Source organism: Urocitellus parryii, chromosome 2 (genome assembly GCF_045843805.1).
Source record: "Urocitellus parryii isolate mUroPar1 chromosome 2, mUroPar1.hap1, whole genome shotgun sequence".
In the NCBI taxonomy this organism is placed as follows: Eukaryota; Metazoa; Chordata; class Mammalia; order Rodentia; family Sciuridae; genus Urocitellus; species Urocitellus parryii.
Genome location: NC_135532.1, coordinates 105,982,425 through 105,999,062, shown reverse-complemented (window position 1 = coordinate 105,999,062; position 16,638 = coordinate 105,982,425). Strand labels below are relative to the sequence as shown.

The window sequence follows — 16,638 nt, the reverse complement described above, 5'->3', positions numbered from 1 at the left end:
TATACCACATTTTCTTTAATCATTCATCTATTTATAGACACCAAGTCTGACTGAATAAGTTGACCATTGTGAACTGTGTTGCAATAAATATGGGTATGCATGTATCTCCATAGTATGCTAACTTCAACTCTTGTAGATAAATACCAAGGAGTGGTAAAGTTAGTTCTATTTTAGTATTTTGAAGAATCTCCATACTGATTTCCATAGTAAGTATACCAATTTACATTCTCACTAGCAGTTAATAATGACTCCTCTGGTCCTCTATCTTCACCAGCATTTATTGTTATTTGTATTCTTGATGATTATTATTCTGAGATGAGATGGAACCTCAATGTAGTTTGGATTTACACTTCTCTGATGACTAAAAGTGTTGAACATTTTTTCCATATAATTTTTGGCCCCTTTTGAGAAGTATATTGAGTTATCTGTGTGGTTTGGGTTTTGTTTTTTTGTTTTTTTGTTTTTTTTTTTTTTGGTGGTTGTTATTGTTGTTTTGGGTTTTTTTGGTAATGAGTTTTTTGATTTCTTTATATATTCTGAAGATGTTTTATGTACTCTACTGTCTTCCCACTTAGTTGTCTACCCAAAATTACTTCCTCTCTATTTTCCTGCTACTAACCTTCCTTTTTAGATTTCTCTTTCATACTTCCTAAGACATAGTAACTTTATATCCTCCTACACCACATCCCTGATGAAATATAGAATATTTCATTCTTCAATGAGCAAATACACTTTCTTCTCTACAACACAAAAAAGTAGAGATACTACCCTGCATTTATCAGATCATAATCTAATGAAACTAGAAATCAATGATAAAATAAAAAATAAAAACTACTTCAAAAACTCTAAACCCTTTTACAAACCTACTGAATAGTACAAACCTACTGAGTATATAGTAGATAATAATTGAATTCACCATTTCTGTACATTGTGACCAAACTGAAAATGTCTTAATAGCAACTATTTGTTTTTAGGTTGTACATTATTTATAGAGGGATCTGTTAACATTGTCCTTCTCCTCAAAGAAGAGGTATTGGAACCCTACAGGGGCACTATAAGCCTGTAGGGTAAAAAAGGTAATGACTCAGATCCATAGTGCTAGAAGGGAAGACACACAACCAACATGAAAAGACAAGGGAAGAAAGTGCCCCACACAAATCAAGATACCACATTATTAGAATCCATGGCCAGCACTTCAGAAGATATGCCAGAGAAGGAATTCAGGATGTACATAATTAAAATGTTCTGTGAATTAAAGGATAATATAAGAGAGCAAATACAGGCAGCAAAAGATTATTTTGACAAAGAGCTACATAAACAAATACAGGAAGCACAAGATTACTTCAATAGGCAGACACAGTTTCTAAAAAAAAAAAAAAAAAGAAAGAAAAGAAAAAAAAAAACCAGAAAGCCTTGAAATGAAAGAAAAAATAATCCAAATTAAAAGTTCAATTGAAAGAATTACCAACAGATTAGACCACTTGGAACATAGAACCTCATACAAAGAAGACAAAATATATAATCTTGAAAAAAAAATGTAGACCACACAGTGAAAAATGGTAAGAAACCATGTGCAGAACATTCAAGAAATATGGGATAGCATAAAGAGACCAAATTTAAGAGTTATTGGAATAGAGGAAGGTATAGAGTTCCAAACCAAAGGAATGAATAATCTATTCAATGAAATAATATCAGAAAATTTTCCAAACATGAAGAATGAATTGGAAAACCAAATTAAAGAGGCTTATAGGATGCCAAATGTACAAAATTACAAAAGATCCACACCAAGTCACATTATAATGAAAATGCCTAAAATACAGAAAAAGGAGAGAATATTAAAAGCCATGAGAGAAAGGAAACAGATTACATATGGGGGAAACCAACTGGGTTATGTGCAGATTTTTCAACCCAGACCCTGAAAGATAGAAGATCCTGGAACAACATATGTCAAGCTTTGAAAGAAAATGAAATCTTATATCCAGCAAAATTAAGCTTTAGAATTGATGATGAAATAAAAACCTTCCACAATAAACAAAAGTCAAAAGAATGTACAGCTAGAAAATCTGCACCACAGAACATACCTGGCAAAATATTCCATGAAGAGAAAATGAAAAACAACAATGAATTCAGCAGAGGGAGGTATTACACTAAAGGAAAAACTTATCAAAGGAGAAACTAAGTCAAGTTAAATAACAAAAATGGCTCGGAATACAAATCATGTCACAAAAATAACCCTGAATGTTAATGTTAATGGTAATGTCACCTATCAAAAGACATAGGCTAGCAGATTAGATTAATAATAATAATAATATTTTTTTAAAAAACAACAATGTGCTGCCTCCAGGAGACTCATCCCATAGGAAAAGACATACACAGACTAAAGGTCAAAGATTGGGAAAAATCATACCATTCACATGGACTGCAGAAGCAAGCAGGAGTTTCCATCCTCATATCAAATAAAGCAGAATTCAAACTAAAGTCAAACAAAAAGGATAAAGAAGGACAGGGAACCATACACCAACAAGACTTAACAATTATAAATATATATGCCCCAAACGATGGAGCATCTATGTTCATCAAACAAATTCTTCTCAAGTTCAAGAGTCAAATTGACCACAACACAATAATTTTAGGTGACTTTAATACACCTCTTTCACCACTGGATAGATCTTCCAAACAAAAGCTGAACAAAAAAACTACAGAACTCAATAATACAATCAATAACTAGACTTAACTGACATATATAGAATATTTCATCCTTCAACAAGCGAATACACTTTCTTCTCAGCAGCACATGGTACCTTCTCTAAAACAGACCATATATTATGCCGCAAAGCAATTCTTAGCAAATACAAAAAAAAATAGAGATACTACCCTGCATTTTATCAGATCATAATGGAATGAAATTAAAAATCAATGATAAAATAAAAACTACTCCAACACCCGGAGACTAAATAATATGCTACTGAATGAACAATGGGTTGCAAAAGACATTAAGGAAGAGATTAAAATATTCTTAGAGGTAAATGAGAACACTGATAGAACACATCAAAATTTCTGGGACACTATGAAGGCAGTACTAAGAGGAAAGTTCATTCCTTAAAAGAACAAAAAGTCAACAAATAAATGACCTAATATTACATCTCAAAGTCCTAGAAAAAGAACAAATCAACACCAAAAGCAGTAGAAGACAGGAAATAATTAAAATCAGTGCTGAAATCAATGAAATTGAAACAAAAAAAAACCAATGAAAAAATTTACAGAACAAAAAGTTGGTTCTTTGAATAAATAAATAAAATTGACAAACCGTTAGCCATGCTAACAAAGAGAAGGTGAGAGAAAACTCAAATTACTAACATCCATAATGAAAAAGGAAATATCACAACAGACACTACAGAAATATAGAAGATAATTATAAATTATTTTGAAGACTTTTACTTCAATGAAATAGAAAATATTGAAGGCATGACAAATTTCTAGAGTTACATGATTTGCCTACATTGAATCAGGATGATATACACAATTTAAACAGATCAATTTCAAGCAATGAAATAGAAGACACTATTAGAAGCCTACCAACAAAGAAAAGCCCAGGACCGGATGGATACACAGTTGAGTTCTACAAGACCTATGAAGAAGAACTAATACCTATACTCTTTAAATTATTTCATGAAATAGAAAAAGAGGGAGCACTTCCAAACTCATTGTACAATATCACCCTGATTCCAAAACCAGAAAAGACACATCAAAGAAAAAAACCTTCAGACCAATATCTCTAATGAACACAGATGCAAAAATTCACAATAAAATTCTGGCAAAAACATATCAAAAAGATAGTGTACCACAATCAAGTGGGGTTCATCCCAGGGATGCAAGGTTGGTTCAACATACAGAAATCAATAAATGTATTTAATCACATCAATAGACTTAAAGATAAGAACCATATGATGATCTCAATAGATGCAGAAAAGGCATTCTACAAAATACACACCCCTTCATGTTCAAAACACTAGAAAATAATAGAAACACACCTTAACATTATAAAAGGTATCTATGCTAACCCCAAGGCCAACATCATTCTATATGCAGAAAAATTGAAAGCATTCCCTTTAAAAACTGGAATAAGATAGGGATGCCCTCTTTCACCACTTCTACTTAACATAGTTCTTGAAACACTGGCCAGAGCAATTAGACAGGCAAAAGAAATTAAAGGAATACAGGTAGGAAAAGAAGAAATCAAATTAGCACTATTTGCCAATGATATGATTCTATATCTAGAAGACCCAAAAATTCCAACAGAAAGCTGCTAGAGCTGGTAAACAAATTCAGCAAAGTAGTAGGATACACAATCAACACGCATTAGTCAAAGGCATTTCTGTATATCAGTGAAAAATCCTCTAACAAGGAAACAAGGAAAACTGCCCCGTTTACAATAGCCTCAAGAAAAATAAAATACTTGGGAATCAACCTAATAAAAGAGGTAAAAGACCTCTATAACGAAAACTACAGAAAGCAAAATAAAGAAATTAAAGAAGACCTTAAAAGTTAGAAAGATTTCTCTTGTTCTTGGATAGGCAGAATTAATATTGTCAAAATGACCATACTACCAAAAGCAATATACAGATTTAATGTAATTCCAATCAAAATCCCAATGACATTCCTCATAGAATTAGAAAAAGCAGTCATGAACTTCATCTGGAAAAACAGGAGACCCAGAATAGCTAAAGCAATCTTTAGCAAGAAGAGTGAAATAGGTGGCACCACTATACCAGACCTTAAACTATTCTACAAAGCAACAGTAACAAAAACAGCATGGTACTGACACCAAAATAGACTGGTAAACTAATGGAACAGAGACTAACCCACAGAATTACAATTTTCTTATATTAGACAAAGGCACAAGAAACGTACATTGGAGAAAAGATAGACTCTTCAACAAATGGTTCTAGGAAAAGTGGAAATCCATATGCAACAAAATGAAATTAAACCCCTATCTCCCACCACACACAAAACTCAACTCAAAGTGGATCAAGGATTTAGGAATTAAACCAGAGACCCTGTATCTAACAGAATAAAAAGTAGGCCCAAATCTCCAACATATCAGATTAGCCTCCTACTTCCTTAATAAGTCTCCTATAATGCAAGAATTAAAATAAAAAACAAATGAGATGAATTCAAACTGAAAAGCTCTTCTCAGCAAAAGAAACAATCAGTGAGGTGAATAGAGAGCCTACAGCTTGGGAGCAAAGTTTTACCACTTGCACATCAGATAGAGCACTAATCTCTAGGGTATATAAAGAACTCAAAAAACGAAACACCAAATAAACAAATAACCCAATCAATAAATAGGCCAAGGAACTGAACAGACACTTCTCAGAAGATGATATACAATCAATCAACAAATATATGAAAAAATGTTCAACATCCCTAGCAATTAGAGAAATGCAAATCAAAACTAGTCTAAGATTTCATCTCACTCCAATCAGAATGGCAGCTATTAAGAATACAAACATCAATAAGTGTTGGCGAGGATTTTGGGAAAAAGGCACACTCATACATTGCTGGTGGGACTGCAAAACTGTGCAGCCAATATGGAAAGCAGTATGGAGATTCCTTAGAAAATGGGAATGGAACTACCATTTGACCCAGCTATCCCACTCCTCAGTCTATACCCAAAGGACTTAAAAACAGCATACTACAGGGACACAGCCACATCAATGTTTATAGCAGTACAATTCACAATAGCTAAATTATGGAACCAACCTAGATACCCTTCAGTAGATAATGGATAAAGAAACTGTGGGGCTAGGGCTGTGGCTCAAGTGGTAGCATGCTCGCCTGGCATGCGTGGGGTGCTGGGTTCGATCCTCAGCACCACATAAAAATAAAATAAAGATGCTGTATCCACAGAAAACTAAAAAATGAATATTTTAAAAAATTTTAAAAAAGAAACTGTGGTACATATACACAATGGAATACTACTCAGCAATAGAGAATAAAATCATGGCATTTGCAGGTAAATGGATGGAGTTAGAGTTTAATGCTAAGTGAAGTTAGCTAATCCCCAAAAACCAAATGCCATATGTTTTCTCTATTATAAGGAAGCTGACTCGTAATGGAGTTGGGAGGGGAGTATGGGAGGATTGGACAAACTCTATATAGGGCAAAGGGGTGGGAGGGAAAAAGAGGGGGTGGGGGGGTAGAAAAGATGGTGAAATGAGATGGACATCATGACCCTAAGTACATGTATGAAGACACAAAAGGTGTGAATATAATTTGTATACAATCAGAGATATAAAAAATCATGCTCTATATGTGTAATATGAATTGTAATGCATTCTGCTGTCATATATAACAAATTCAAATAAAAAATAAATACATAAAAAGTATGGAAAAAATAAAATTTACAGTAAGGATGCCATAACTACCAGAGTGATATTCGTTTAAACCCAGATGTATAGATCAATGAATCAGAACAGAGTCTAGAAATAAAACTACATGTATATACTCAAATGATTTCCCAAGATGTGAAGATAATTCAAAATAAGAAAAGTAACCTTTTCAATAAATAGTGCTGTAGTAAATGGTGGGATATTAAAAAATTCCTTATTTCATATACACTCAAAAATTTACTCAAAAAATCATACAGTTAACTATAAATCCTAATACTATAAAGATTTAGAAGAAAACCAGAGAAAATCTTGGTGACCTTGAGTTAGGCAAATATTTCATAACTATGACACTGAAAACGTAAAAGAAAAATAAACTTCATCAAAATGAACAATTATGCATCTCAAAGGATACCATAAAGAAAATGAAAAGACAAGCCATGAACTGGGAGAAATAATTTGTAAAACATGTATCTGTTTAAGAACCTATGCCCACGTACAGAAAGAACTCTTAGAACTCAATAACAACAAGAAGACAAACAACTGAAAAATGAGCTAAAGATTCGAATAGAGGATAAGCTAACTAAAAATAAGCACATAATATGTTTGACATCATAAGACATAGAGATATGCAAATTAAAATCATAAGGCAAAAGTACATGTAGATACTAAATGGCTATGATCAAAAAGACTAACAGTATCAAGTGTTGGTGAGTATTTAGCAGTATTAGAATTATCATACATATTTGCTAATGAGAATGTAAAAGGATATAAACATTTTAAAAAACAATTTGACAGTTCCTTAAAAAGTTAAACTTATAATTACTACACAATCCAAAAATTTTACTCCAAGATAGCTACACAATAAAAATAAAAATATGTCCACATAAAAACCTGTATGTCAATGTTCACTGCTAAAAATTGGAAACAACTCAAATGTTGATAAATGAATGAACAAGAACAACATTATCTATATAATGGAGTAATAATCAACACTAAAAAATAAATATTGATATAGGCAATGGTACGGATAAACCTCAAAAATATGTTAAGTAAAAGAATACAGAGATGTAAGTCAACTTTTTGCATGATTCTATTTATATGTAATTTCTAGAATAAGAAAAACTATACAAAAAGAAAGTCTCTTGGAGATGGGGATGGGAGAAAGGACTGACCATAAATGGGCCGAGAAAACTTCTTTCAGTGATGAAAATGTTACAATATTGGGTTGTGGTGATATTTACTAAAAAGTATACACTACTACAGATCATCAGTCTCCACATCTTAAAGAAGACTTTTTTAAGACCCTATTAAGCTAGGTGATTATGTTCTATGTAACTTTTTGGAGTGCTGGTTTCATTCACACCAATATACAAATACGGAAAGATGTAATTCTGTTAAGTCCAAAGTACTTTTAAAACAGTAATTTCATATGGTTCAATCTAAATATTTTGGCAACCATGACAAGAATTGGAGTAGATGAGGCAAGATTAATAACATGTAGGCAACTGAATGACAAAGGAGGGCAAATTTGAATGTAATTTGTATAAGCAGAAATTTGGAGAGGGAATTGCTGACATGTAATTGATCATCATTGACAGCCTGTGCTAAGCACTCTACCACTACAGAGACACAACCCCAACCCCTAAAAGTATATTTTGAAAAGTAGAAAGTAAAAGGCAAAAAACTTATACCATAGACCCTGCATCTAATAGAAGAAAAAGTAAGCCCTAATCTCCATCGTGTGGGATTAGGCCCCAACTTCCTTAATAAGACTCCTTGGCACAAGAATTAAAATTAAGAATCAATAAAAGGTTCTCCTCAGCAAAAGAAACAATCTGTGAGGTGAATAGAGAGTTAAGCAAAAAAAAAAAAAAAAAAAAATTAAAAAGTAACCCAATCTGGGCTGGGGATGTGGCTCAAGCGGTAGCGCACTCGCCTGGCGCATATGGCCCGGGGTTCAATCCTCAGCACCACATAACAAACAAAGATGTTGTGTCCGCTGAAAACTAAAAAAATAAATATTAAAAATTCTCTCTCTCTCTCTCTCTTAAAAAAATTAAATTATAAAAAAAATCTTCTTTTAAAATAAATAAATAAATAAATAACCCAATCAATAAATGGGCCAAGGAACTGAACAGACACTTCTCAGAAGATGATATACAATCAATCAACAAATATATGAAAAAATGTTCAACATCTCTAGCAATTAGAGAAATGCAAATCAAAATTACTCTTTCATCTCACTCCAGTCAGAATGGCAGCTATTATGAAGACAAACATCAATAAGTGTTGGTAAGGATTTTGGGAAAAAGGCACACTCATACACTGCTGGTTGGACTGCAAAATTGTGCAGCCAATATGGAAAGCAGTATGGAGATTTCCTGAAAAATTGGGAATGGAATCACCATTTGACCCAGCTATCCCTCTCCTTGGTCTATACCCAAAGGACTTAAAAACAGCATACTACAGGGATACAGCCACATCAATGTTTACAGCAGCATAATTCACAATAGATAAACTTTGGAACCAAACTTGATGCCCCTCAGTAGATGAATGGATTAAAAATGTGGCATATATACACAATGGAATATTACTGAGCAATAAAAGAAAATAAAACGATAGCATTTGCAGGTAAATGGATGGCGTTGTAGAAAATAATGCTAAGTGAAGTTAGCCAATCCCCAAAAACCAAATGCCGAATGTTTTCTCTGATGTAAGGTGACAGACCCATAATGGGATAGGGACGGGGAGCAGGGGAGGAATAGACAAACTCTAGATAGGGCAGAGGGGGCAGGGGATTAGCAATGATGGTGGAATGTGATAGACATCATTAAAAGTACATGTATAAAGACATGAATTGGTGTGAACATACTTTATATACAGAGATATGAAAAATTGTGCTCTATATGTATAATAAGAACTGTAATGCATTCCACTGTCATGTATTTAAAAAATAAAATCAATTAAATATAAAAAATAAAATTAAAAAAAAGAACCCTCAAAAAAAAGTAGAAAGTAAAGTGGTATAGCCATAGCTATCAACCAAGTCTTATCAAAGAGAAATGTAAATGTTTTTGTAAAACAGAAAACATTTCTAGTTATACCTCTGAAAATAAATTTAAATTGATTCCAGGTGACTTTTTCAATTTATTGATTTGTGACTATCAATCCAATAGTAACCTATTTTTAAGGTGAGGAAGAAGTGAGGGAAGAGGGTTTGCAGGTTAAAGTTTATTTTGTATACGAAAATCCTTGACTTAAAAAAGTTTGTTGGCCTGGGGATGTGGCTCAAGTGGTAGTGCGCTTGCCTGGCATGCATGCGTCCTGGGTTCGATCCTCAGTACCACATACAAACAAAGATGTTGTTTCCGCTGAAAACTAAAAAATAAATATTAGAAAAAATTCTCTCTCTCTCTCTCTTTAAAAAAAAAAAGAGAGAGTTTGTCAATAGGCTGCCTAGGACTTTCAGACCTATTTTGCAAAGTAGATGTTAAACTTGACACTATATTTAGTTATTATTTGCATGTATACTTAAGGGGTATAATAAATTACAATAATTAATTATGTTAAGTCCAAAGTACTTTTAAAACAGTAATTTCATATGGTTCAATCTAAATATTTTGGCAACCATGAAACAGAACTAATTATGTTTAATTACACATAAAAAATAATATCACTTTCCATTGCTATATCAGAATATCTGAGACTGGATAATTTACAAAGAAAAGGGGTTTATTTTGGTTCACGAATCTGAAATTCCAAGAGTGTATCTGCTGAGCTCTGGTAAAGGTTTCATGGTGGAAAGAAGCAAGTATATGCAGAAGAAAGGACAGATGTTAGAAAGGCTGAAAGGTGGTTCCAGGTATGTTCTGGTAAGAACTAATTCATTACCACAAGAACTTATCCATGTCTCAAGAGAACTAATCCAGTCTATTGAAAAAGACATTAATATATTCATGAGGACACTGACCTAATCACTTCTCAAAGGCACCTCTGAATACCACTACTCGGGAATCAAATTCCAATGTGTTTTGGTAGGGAAAAACTATACCTAAACTATCGCAAAGGCTTATGCTGAAAATTAGTTCCAAAATCTAGTCCAGAACCAGATGTCTTAGACAACATATCCATGTGTGTGATCTTGCTCAACCTGTTCAAGACAGGTAAGGTAGGTACTTTTTTAAGTCAACCCCTCCTCTATTGTTCTTAATATTTCAATTGGAGAAATGGGAAGAGATGATGAATAGTGAAAAAATAAAGACTTGAATATTTTCTGAAAGGCATAACAGGTCAAATATTTAGATAGGAAATAGTTGTGTTTTTTAAAAATAAATAAGATAGAAAGTGATAACTATTTACAACTTGGAAATTCTCTTGAACTAATAAACTATAATTCTAAAAAGCAAATAGTACCCCTTCCCTCGAGAGCATGAGATAAACCTTATTCTTAATTTGAAGAATTTTTTAAATTATTTAGCATTTTGTGGGAGGCTGATATAGCATATGACCAACATTTGCTTTCCCTCCTGGTCAGCTGAGGCACTGTTGGTCAGCCTGTGATTTGGTTGCTCTAAGTAACGGAAGACTGTAGCCCAGATCTTGAGGGTAGAGAAAACGCAAATGTGTCTTCATGCTTAGGCGTGCCTTCCTACATCCCCAGGGATGGAGCTATGCTCACCTGTTCCTTTGTGATATTACCCCTTGCCCTGTTTGGGACAGAATGTTCCATGGAAATGCCCTTTGTGTGTCCCCTTCTCTTACTCTGCCCTTGGGTGTGGCCTTCCTAGCTGTCAGTCCCTGCTGACAGCAGACATCTTAGACTCAGTCCCCTGAAACCTGACCCCTTGCCTCATTTGAATGGCTTCTCATTAATAAAAAGGGTCAGCACATGCTCGCAGTCTCTCTCTCTCTCTGCAGACCCTTAAGGTCAGAGGAGCCATCACAGCACCCCCAAAGAAAAAGGTATTTCTGTCTCTTGTGTGGTTATTTCACACAGCCCAGTTCCACCTTTATGACAAATCTTGTCACACTGATAGCAATGAAGCTAACTTGAAAAGACCCCTGAGTGTTTTAGTCATGATCAACGTGGTGTCCCTGGGTGGGCAGGTTTGAGTGTTTAAGTCCCCAGGAACATGACAGCATTTGGTAAAAAGTTCTGAAAAATTCAGAACTCAGTGAGCAACAGAGCTAGAAGTATGGCTTTCAGTAGTCATAGAGCATCACATTTCTTAAAAGCTGCATAAAAAGAATACTAAAATAAGAAACCAAACAATAAACAAACAAAACCCCCAACATCATTGATACATATCTTACTACATCACACATTTATTTACCAAAATCTTAATTTTCTAACCTGGAATGTCGGAGGCTGTCCTTTTTGTTTTTTGCAGAACACAGTGTACATTCACAGCCAACTGCATGGGGCTTGGGTAGAGAAACATCCTGTTTTAGCAGCATTGTAAGAATCTCGTAGTTGTTACGATGAGCAGCTAAAATGACAGGTGCGACATCCATAGTAGTTGAGTACTCAGGATTCTGGATTCGTTCCATTAGTTTCTGAAAAATATTTATATAAATGTCCAAAAGTTATTATTTGTGACTTCAAAAAACTATTTATCTGAAGAATGAAATGAAAAAAATAGGAAGGCACAAAGAACTTGGTAATCATTTTAAAGAATATGATAAGCATTATACTTGGACTACATATTTTGAAACCTCAAAACTTAATTCAGTTAATAAATGGAGTATAATCATAACAGACAAAGTCTTCAGTAGGAAACATTCATATAACTAGAGTTCTATTTTCTAAGAAAAAAGAAGAACATGCATGAGAAGGATAAAGAGCAAGAATTTTAGAAAAAGAATATAATGAAAAAACAGAAATGTTAAAAACAGAGTACAAATGCATGAGAAAAATTAAAAATTCCACCTTTATGACAAATCTTGTCACACTAATAGCAATGAAGCTACTTGAAAAGAATAGGAAGCACTCTTCATTTTGTGTAGTTCTTTACCTATACTACTTCCTATTGCACAAAAACACTATCGATCACAGTTACTATTTAATGAGTCCTGGAACACATGAGTCCTGGAACACATTACATTTATCATCTCATTTAATCCTCACAGTAGCCTATAAAACTGAGCATAATTAATCCCCATGAAGAAACTGAGGCTCAGAGAAGTTAATGTGCCCAAGCCACACAATGGAGTGGCAGGGTGCTGATCAGAATCCAGGTCTGTACTACCAGGAGCCTGAGCTCCTTCTAATTCGTGGGCACAGGGGCCTGAGGATGACATGAAATGAGGAAAAAAATATTAGTAATCAAAGAATCAAGGTTAAATAAAAAGGTTAACTATTTTATGACTATTGTATATTCTTTCCAATACTTCTCACTTTTTCGCAGAGGTTTCCCTGAGAGCTGTTTGATCCAGGGTAAGCTGATCAAGTTCACATTTTGGTAATTTTTATTAACATTGTAAAAGTAGTGTACACTCAATATAAAATATCTGAAAAATATAGAAAAGCAGAAAGAAGAATAAAAATACCTATATTCCTTCTATCCAAATAACATTTTATAGTACAATATTTCCTTCAAGTCCTTTCTCTATCACACCCCTTTTTAAAAAAACATCTTTTGAATAAATAATAGGTATGCTAAACACCAGTAGTTAAAAACACAATTCTTACTTTTTCAAAGGTCAAGGACAATTTTTAATAATCTTATAAAGCTATAGCCCAGGATCTTCAAGGAAAAAAATTAATGTGCAGAATTTTACATGCAATTTAAGGAAGTTCATAAACTATGTTCAAGATATTTTGCTAATTTAAATAACACTATAACAAACATCTTTATGAAAACAGGTTTTTGCAAATTTAGGATTATTTCATTAACACAGACACTCCAACACAAAGTGGAATTATAGATCTAAAGACCATGAACAGTTTTGACACTCCTAATGATTAATATCACAGTTCTTTTAGTAGCTTATATTACCAATAATATTTAAAAAGTATTCATTTTACCCTAAAGTTTACTCACCAGTGCTGGGTAAGTTAGATAAATTATAATTTATGAATGAAAAACATCATTATGAAATTTTAATTTGCTTTACTTTGATTACTAGTAAATTTTAATGTTTTACAATATACTTTTTAAATTTTGTTTTTCCCCTTTTATGAATCGTTTGTATAGATACTTCCCAATTACTTATTGAAGACTTCAAATTAATGAATTTAACAATTACACAGAAACCTAAAATTAGCCATTTTCCCTCTTACTGCATTATTGGCCATGAAGAAAATTATATTTAGTCCTAACAGAAAAATCCTAAGAGAAAAGTGGTCCTCATGCTTCTTATGAAACACTTTTAACTATATGAAAAACACTATTAAGACATGTATAAGATTAATATTCATAAGTTCATTGTTTGTAACATAGTCTATGTATTATCAAATAACCTGTATTTGAAAGCCAATTGGGAAAATAAAATTTTGACAAGTCAAGAATAGAGAATGAATTTATTGAAGTGGTAAAATAAAATATATAAAAAATTTAATATTGCCTGTCTGGCAGAATAGGGCTATTAAATATGATTTTGCTGACACTGGAAGTATTTAGATAGAGACTGAATAACTTTCATTTGTTGGAGTAGACAGTGTTTTTACACTGACTAGGTGAGGACTGCCAAAGCCATGCAACTCTAAGATTTTTAAACTGGCAGTGGTAACAGTGATAAGATAATACTAGTCAGGGGTTTCGATATTTAGTGCACTCCACTCCACACTGCCACTCAAGAAAGGAAATGGGTTGAAAGGCCAGGACGAACAGGTAGACCAAAATATGATAGTAACTTTAAGATAAATGGCAGAAAATTCAATAGGATTCCAGATATTTCTGGTCCTTTGGATAGGGACTATATATAGTCTTAGTTCTTTTTTTTTTATTCCTGTTAGTTTCTTACCACTACTTAAACTAGATGGTAATATCCTCTGCAGCAAGTCATACATTTTTGTTTTTATTATAGTGTTTTATTTTTTGTGGCTCTGGGGATTGAACCCAGGGCCTTGTACATCCTAGGCAAGCCTCTACCACTGAGCTACACCACCAACCCAGAAAGTCATATTCTTGTAAGTCTAAATGAAAGTAAAAATTTTCAATTATGATAAAGGATGAAATTTGGCAGAGCTTCTTACAGTTCTCAGATCATGGCACATAGTCTGCTACAAATTTATAATTATTTCTTAAAACATTATTTTTCTTCTGTGTATAACCTATCTATACTCCCAGCAGTTATTTAAACTGTTTCATTTTACCCTCATCAATAATAAATGATAGAATTTAAAAACTTGATGTACAACATATATCTTATTTTTAAATTAGTATTTATTTGATTATTAATGCTATCCTAATTAAACAGCAATAAAGAAAATATTTTAAAGAAAAAATATACTTTTCAAGCAACAAGAAATGAAAATTTTGCTACATTTAGACAGTCTTTATTCAGTATTTTTAACATTGGATCAAATAACATGTATAATTCATTATCCCCATTTTTTCCCACTTAATATATCATAAATTTACATATTTCAAAAAGTTTGTTTTAAAAATATTTATTTTTTAGTTGTAGTTGGACACAATACTTTTATTTTATTTATTTTTGTGTGGTGCTAAGGATCGAACCCAGGGCCTCGCATGTGCATGTGCTAGGTACGTGCTCTACCACTGAGCCACAACCCCAGCCCCTCAAAAAGTTCTTTTTAAAATAATATTTTAATGACTGCATATTTCACTGTGTGTACATATAATTATTTACATTTCCTATCTTCTTTTAAAATGTTTATTTTCTTCACCCTGGTGCTGGGAATCAAACCTGGGGTCTCCCACATTCATAGCAAGCCCTTACCATTGAACTATTTTTAGAATGTTTAGACTTGTGTCACATTGCATTGTTTTTCATTGCTATAAATAAAACTGTAATCAACATTTTTATTCATTTTTTAACCATCTCCTTCACAGATTTCTAGAAGAGAAAACACTAAGAATATGACAGCTTTCTTGTTTATGACACATCTTGCCAAAATGTTTTCCAAAATACCTCCACCAGCACATAAACCTCTACTTCTCCTTGCCATCAATGATTATCATTAAAAATATTTGCTAAGTACATGCTTGTAGCCCCAGCTACTCAGTAGGCAGGCTTGCAGAGAAGAATTGCTTCAGCCCACAAATTCAAGACCAGCATAGGCGACATTGTGAAATCCTATCTCAAAAAAAAAGGGGGGGGATTTTTTTGTAATTTAATAAGCAAAAATAAGTATCTCGCATTTGATTATCAGTAAGGTTTAACATTTTATTTTTCTTTTTATGAATTTTTTGTCATTTTGTAATATGATTTGATGTCTTCCATTAATTTATCTAATATTAAAACAAATATTACTAATTTGAGATATTTGCTGCAAGTATGTTTTGCCAGTTTTCCATCATTTTCTAAATTTTGCCTAATGTTTGGATTCCATTAATTTAATGTATATAACAGCCAAAGACAGTCTCACTGTAATTTTTGTCCATTATTTTTATGCTTTAAAAAAAATCCTTTTACTCCTAATCAGTTAAATATTCATCTACATTGTCTTCCAGTTTTATAGTTTCACTGAATAATTTTATGGTGTACATTTAATTCTTAAGTCTATCTAGAAATTAGCCTATATTTTCAACATTACCTGCAGAATACTCTAGACTAAAAGTGTCCATTATGATAAAATTATGGGAATATCAATTAATTTTAAAAAGTTTTCCTGAAAGCAATACTAATTATTATTGCAAATGCCTACTTACTTTAAGGTAATACTTTACAAGTGAAAAAAATCTACTTTTTAAAAAAACGAAACAATTTTGGGGGAAGAAAAAAATGGCAATGGAGCAGGAGATCTACTTTGGTTTAAAAATCCAAATTAATAAATACTTAAGAGTACTAACTACTATAGTTGGTCTTGATGCCCGTTTTGGTCGATGATTAAGTAGTATATCAACAGCTCCCACTACTTCAGAGTCGATTGCCACCAAAAGTGCATCTGCGGACTTCAAAAAAAAAAAAGTTAAAAAAGAAAATGGAAGATAAAAAGGTAAACTATTTATTTTTTTACTAATTCATAAATAAAATTATTTTTTTAAATTTAAACTGTATTATATACAGTAATATTGAATTTGCAAAAATTTAAACTGTACAAATAGTACATGTGCTT

General features: G+C 32.7%; 1 protein-coding gene across 1 annotated transcript in view; it reads right to left on the bottom strand.

Moving 5' to 3' along the window:
* The window catches only part of Trpc1 (transient receptor potential cation channel subfamily C member 1), a 91,591-nt gene that overhangs the window by 54,244 nt on the left and 20,709 nt on the right, over positions 1-16,638 (bottom strand). Inside the window, exon 3 of the mRNA XM_026385030.2 lies at positions 11,746-11,948. Within this exon, the coding sequence (XP_026240815.1) occupies positions 11,746-11,948 (203 nt within the window). The remainder of the gene's footprint in view (positions 1-11,745; positions 11,949-16,638) is intronic.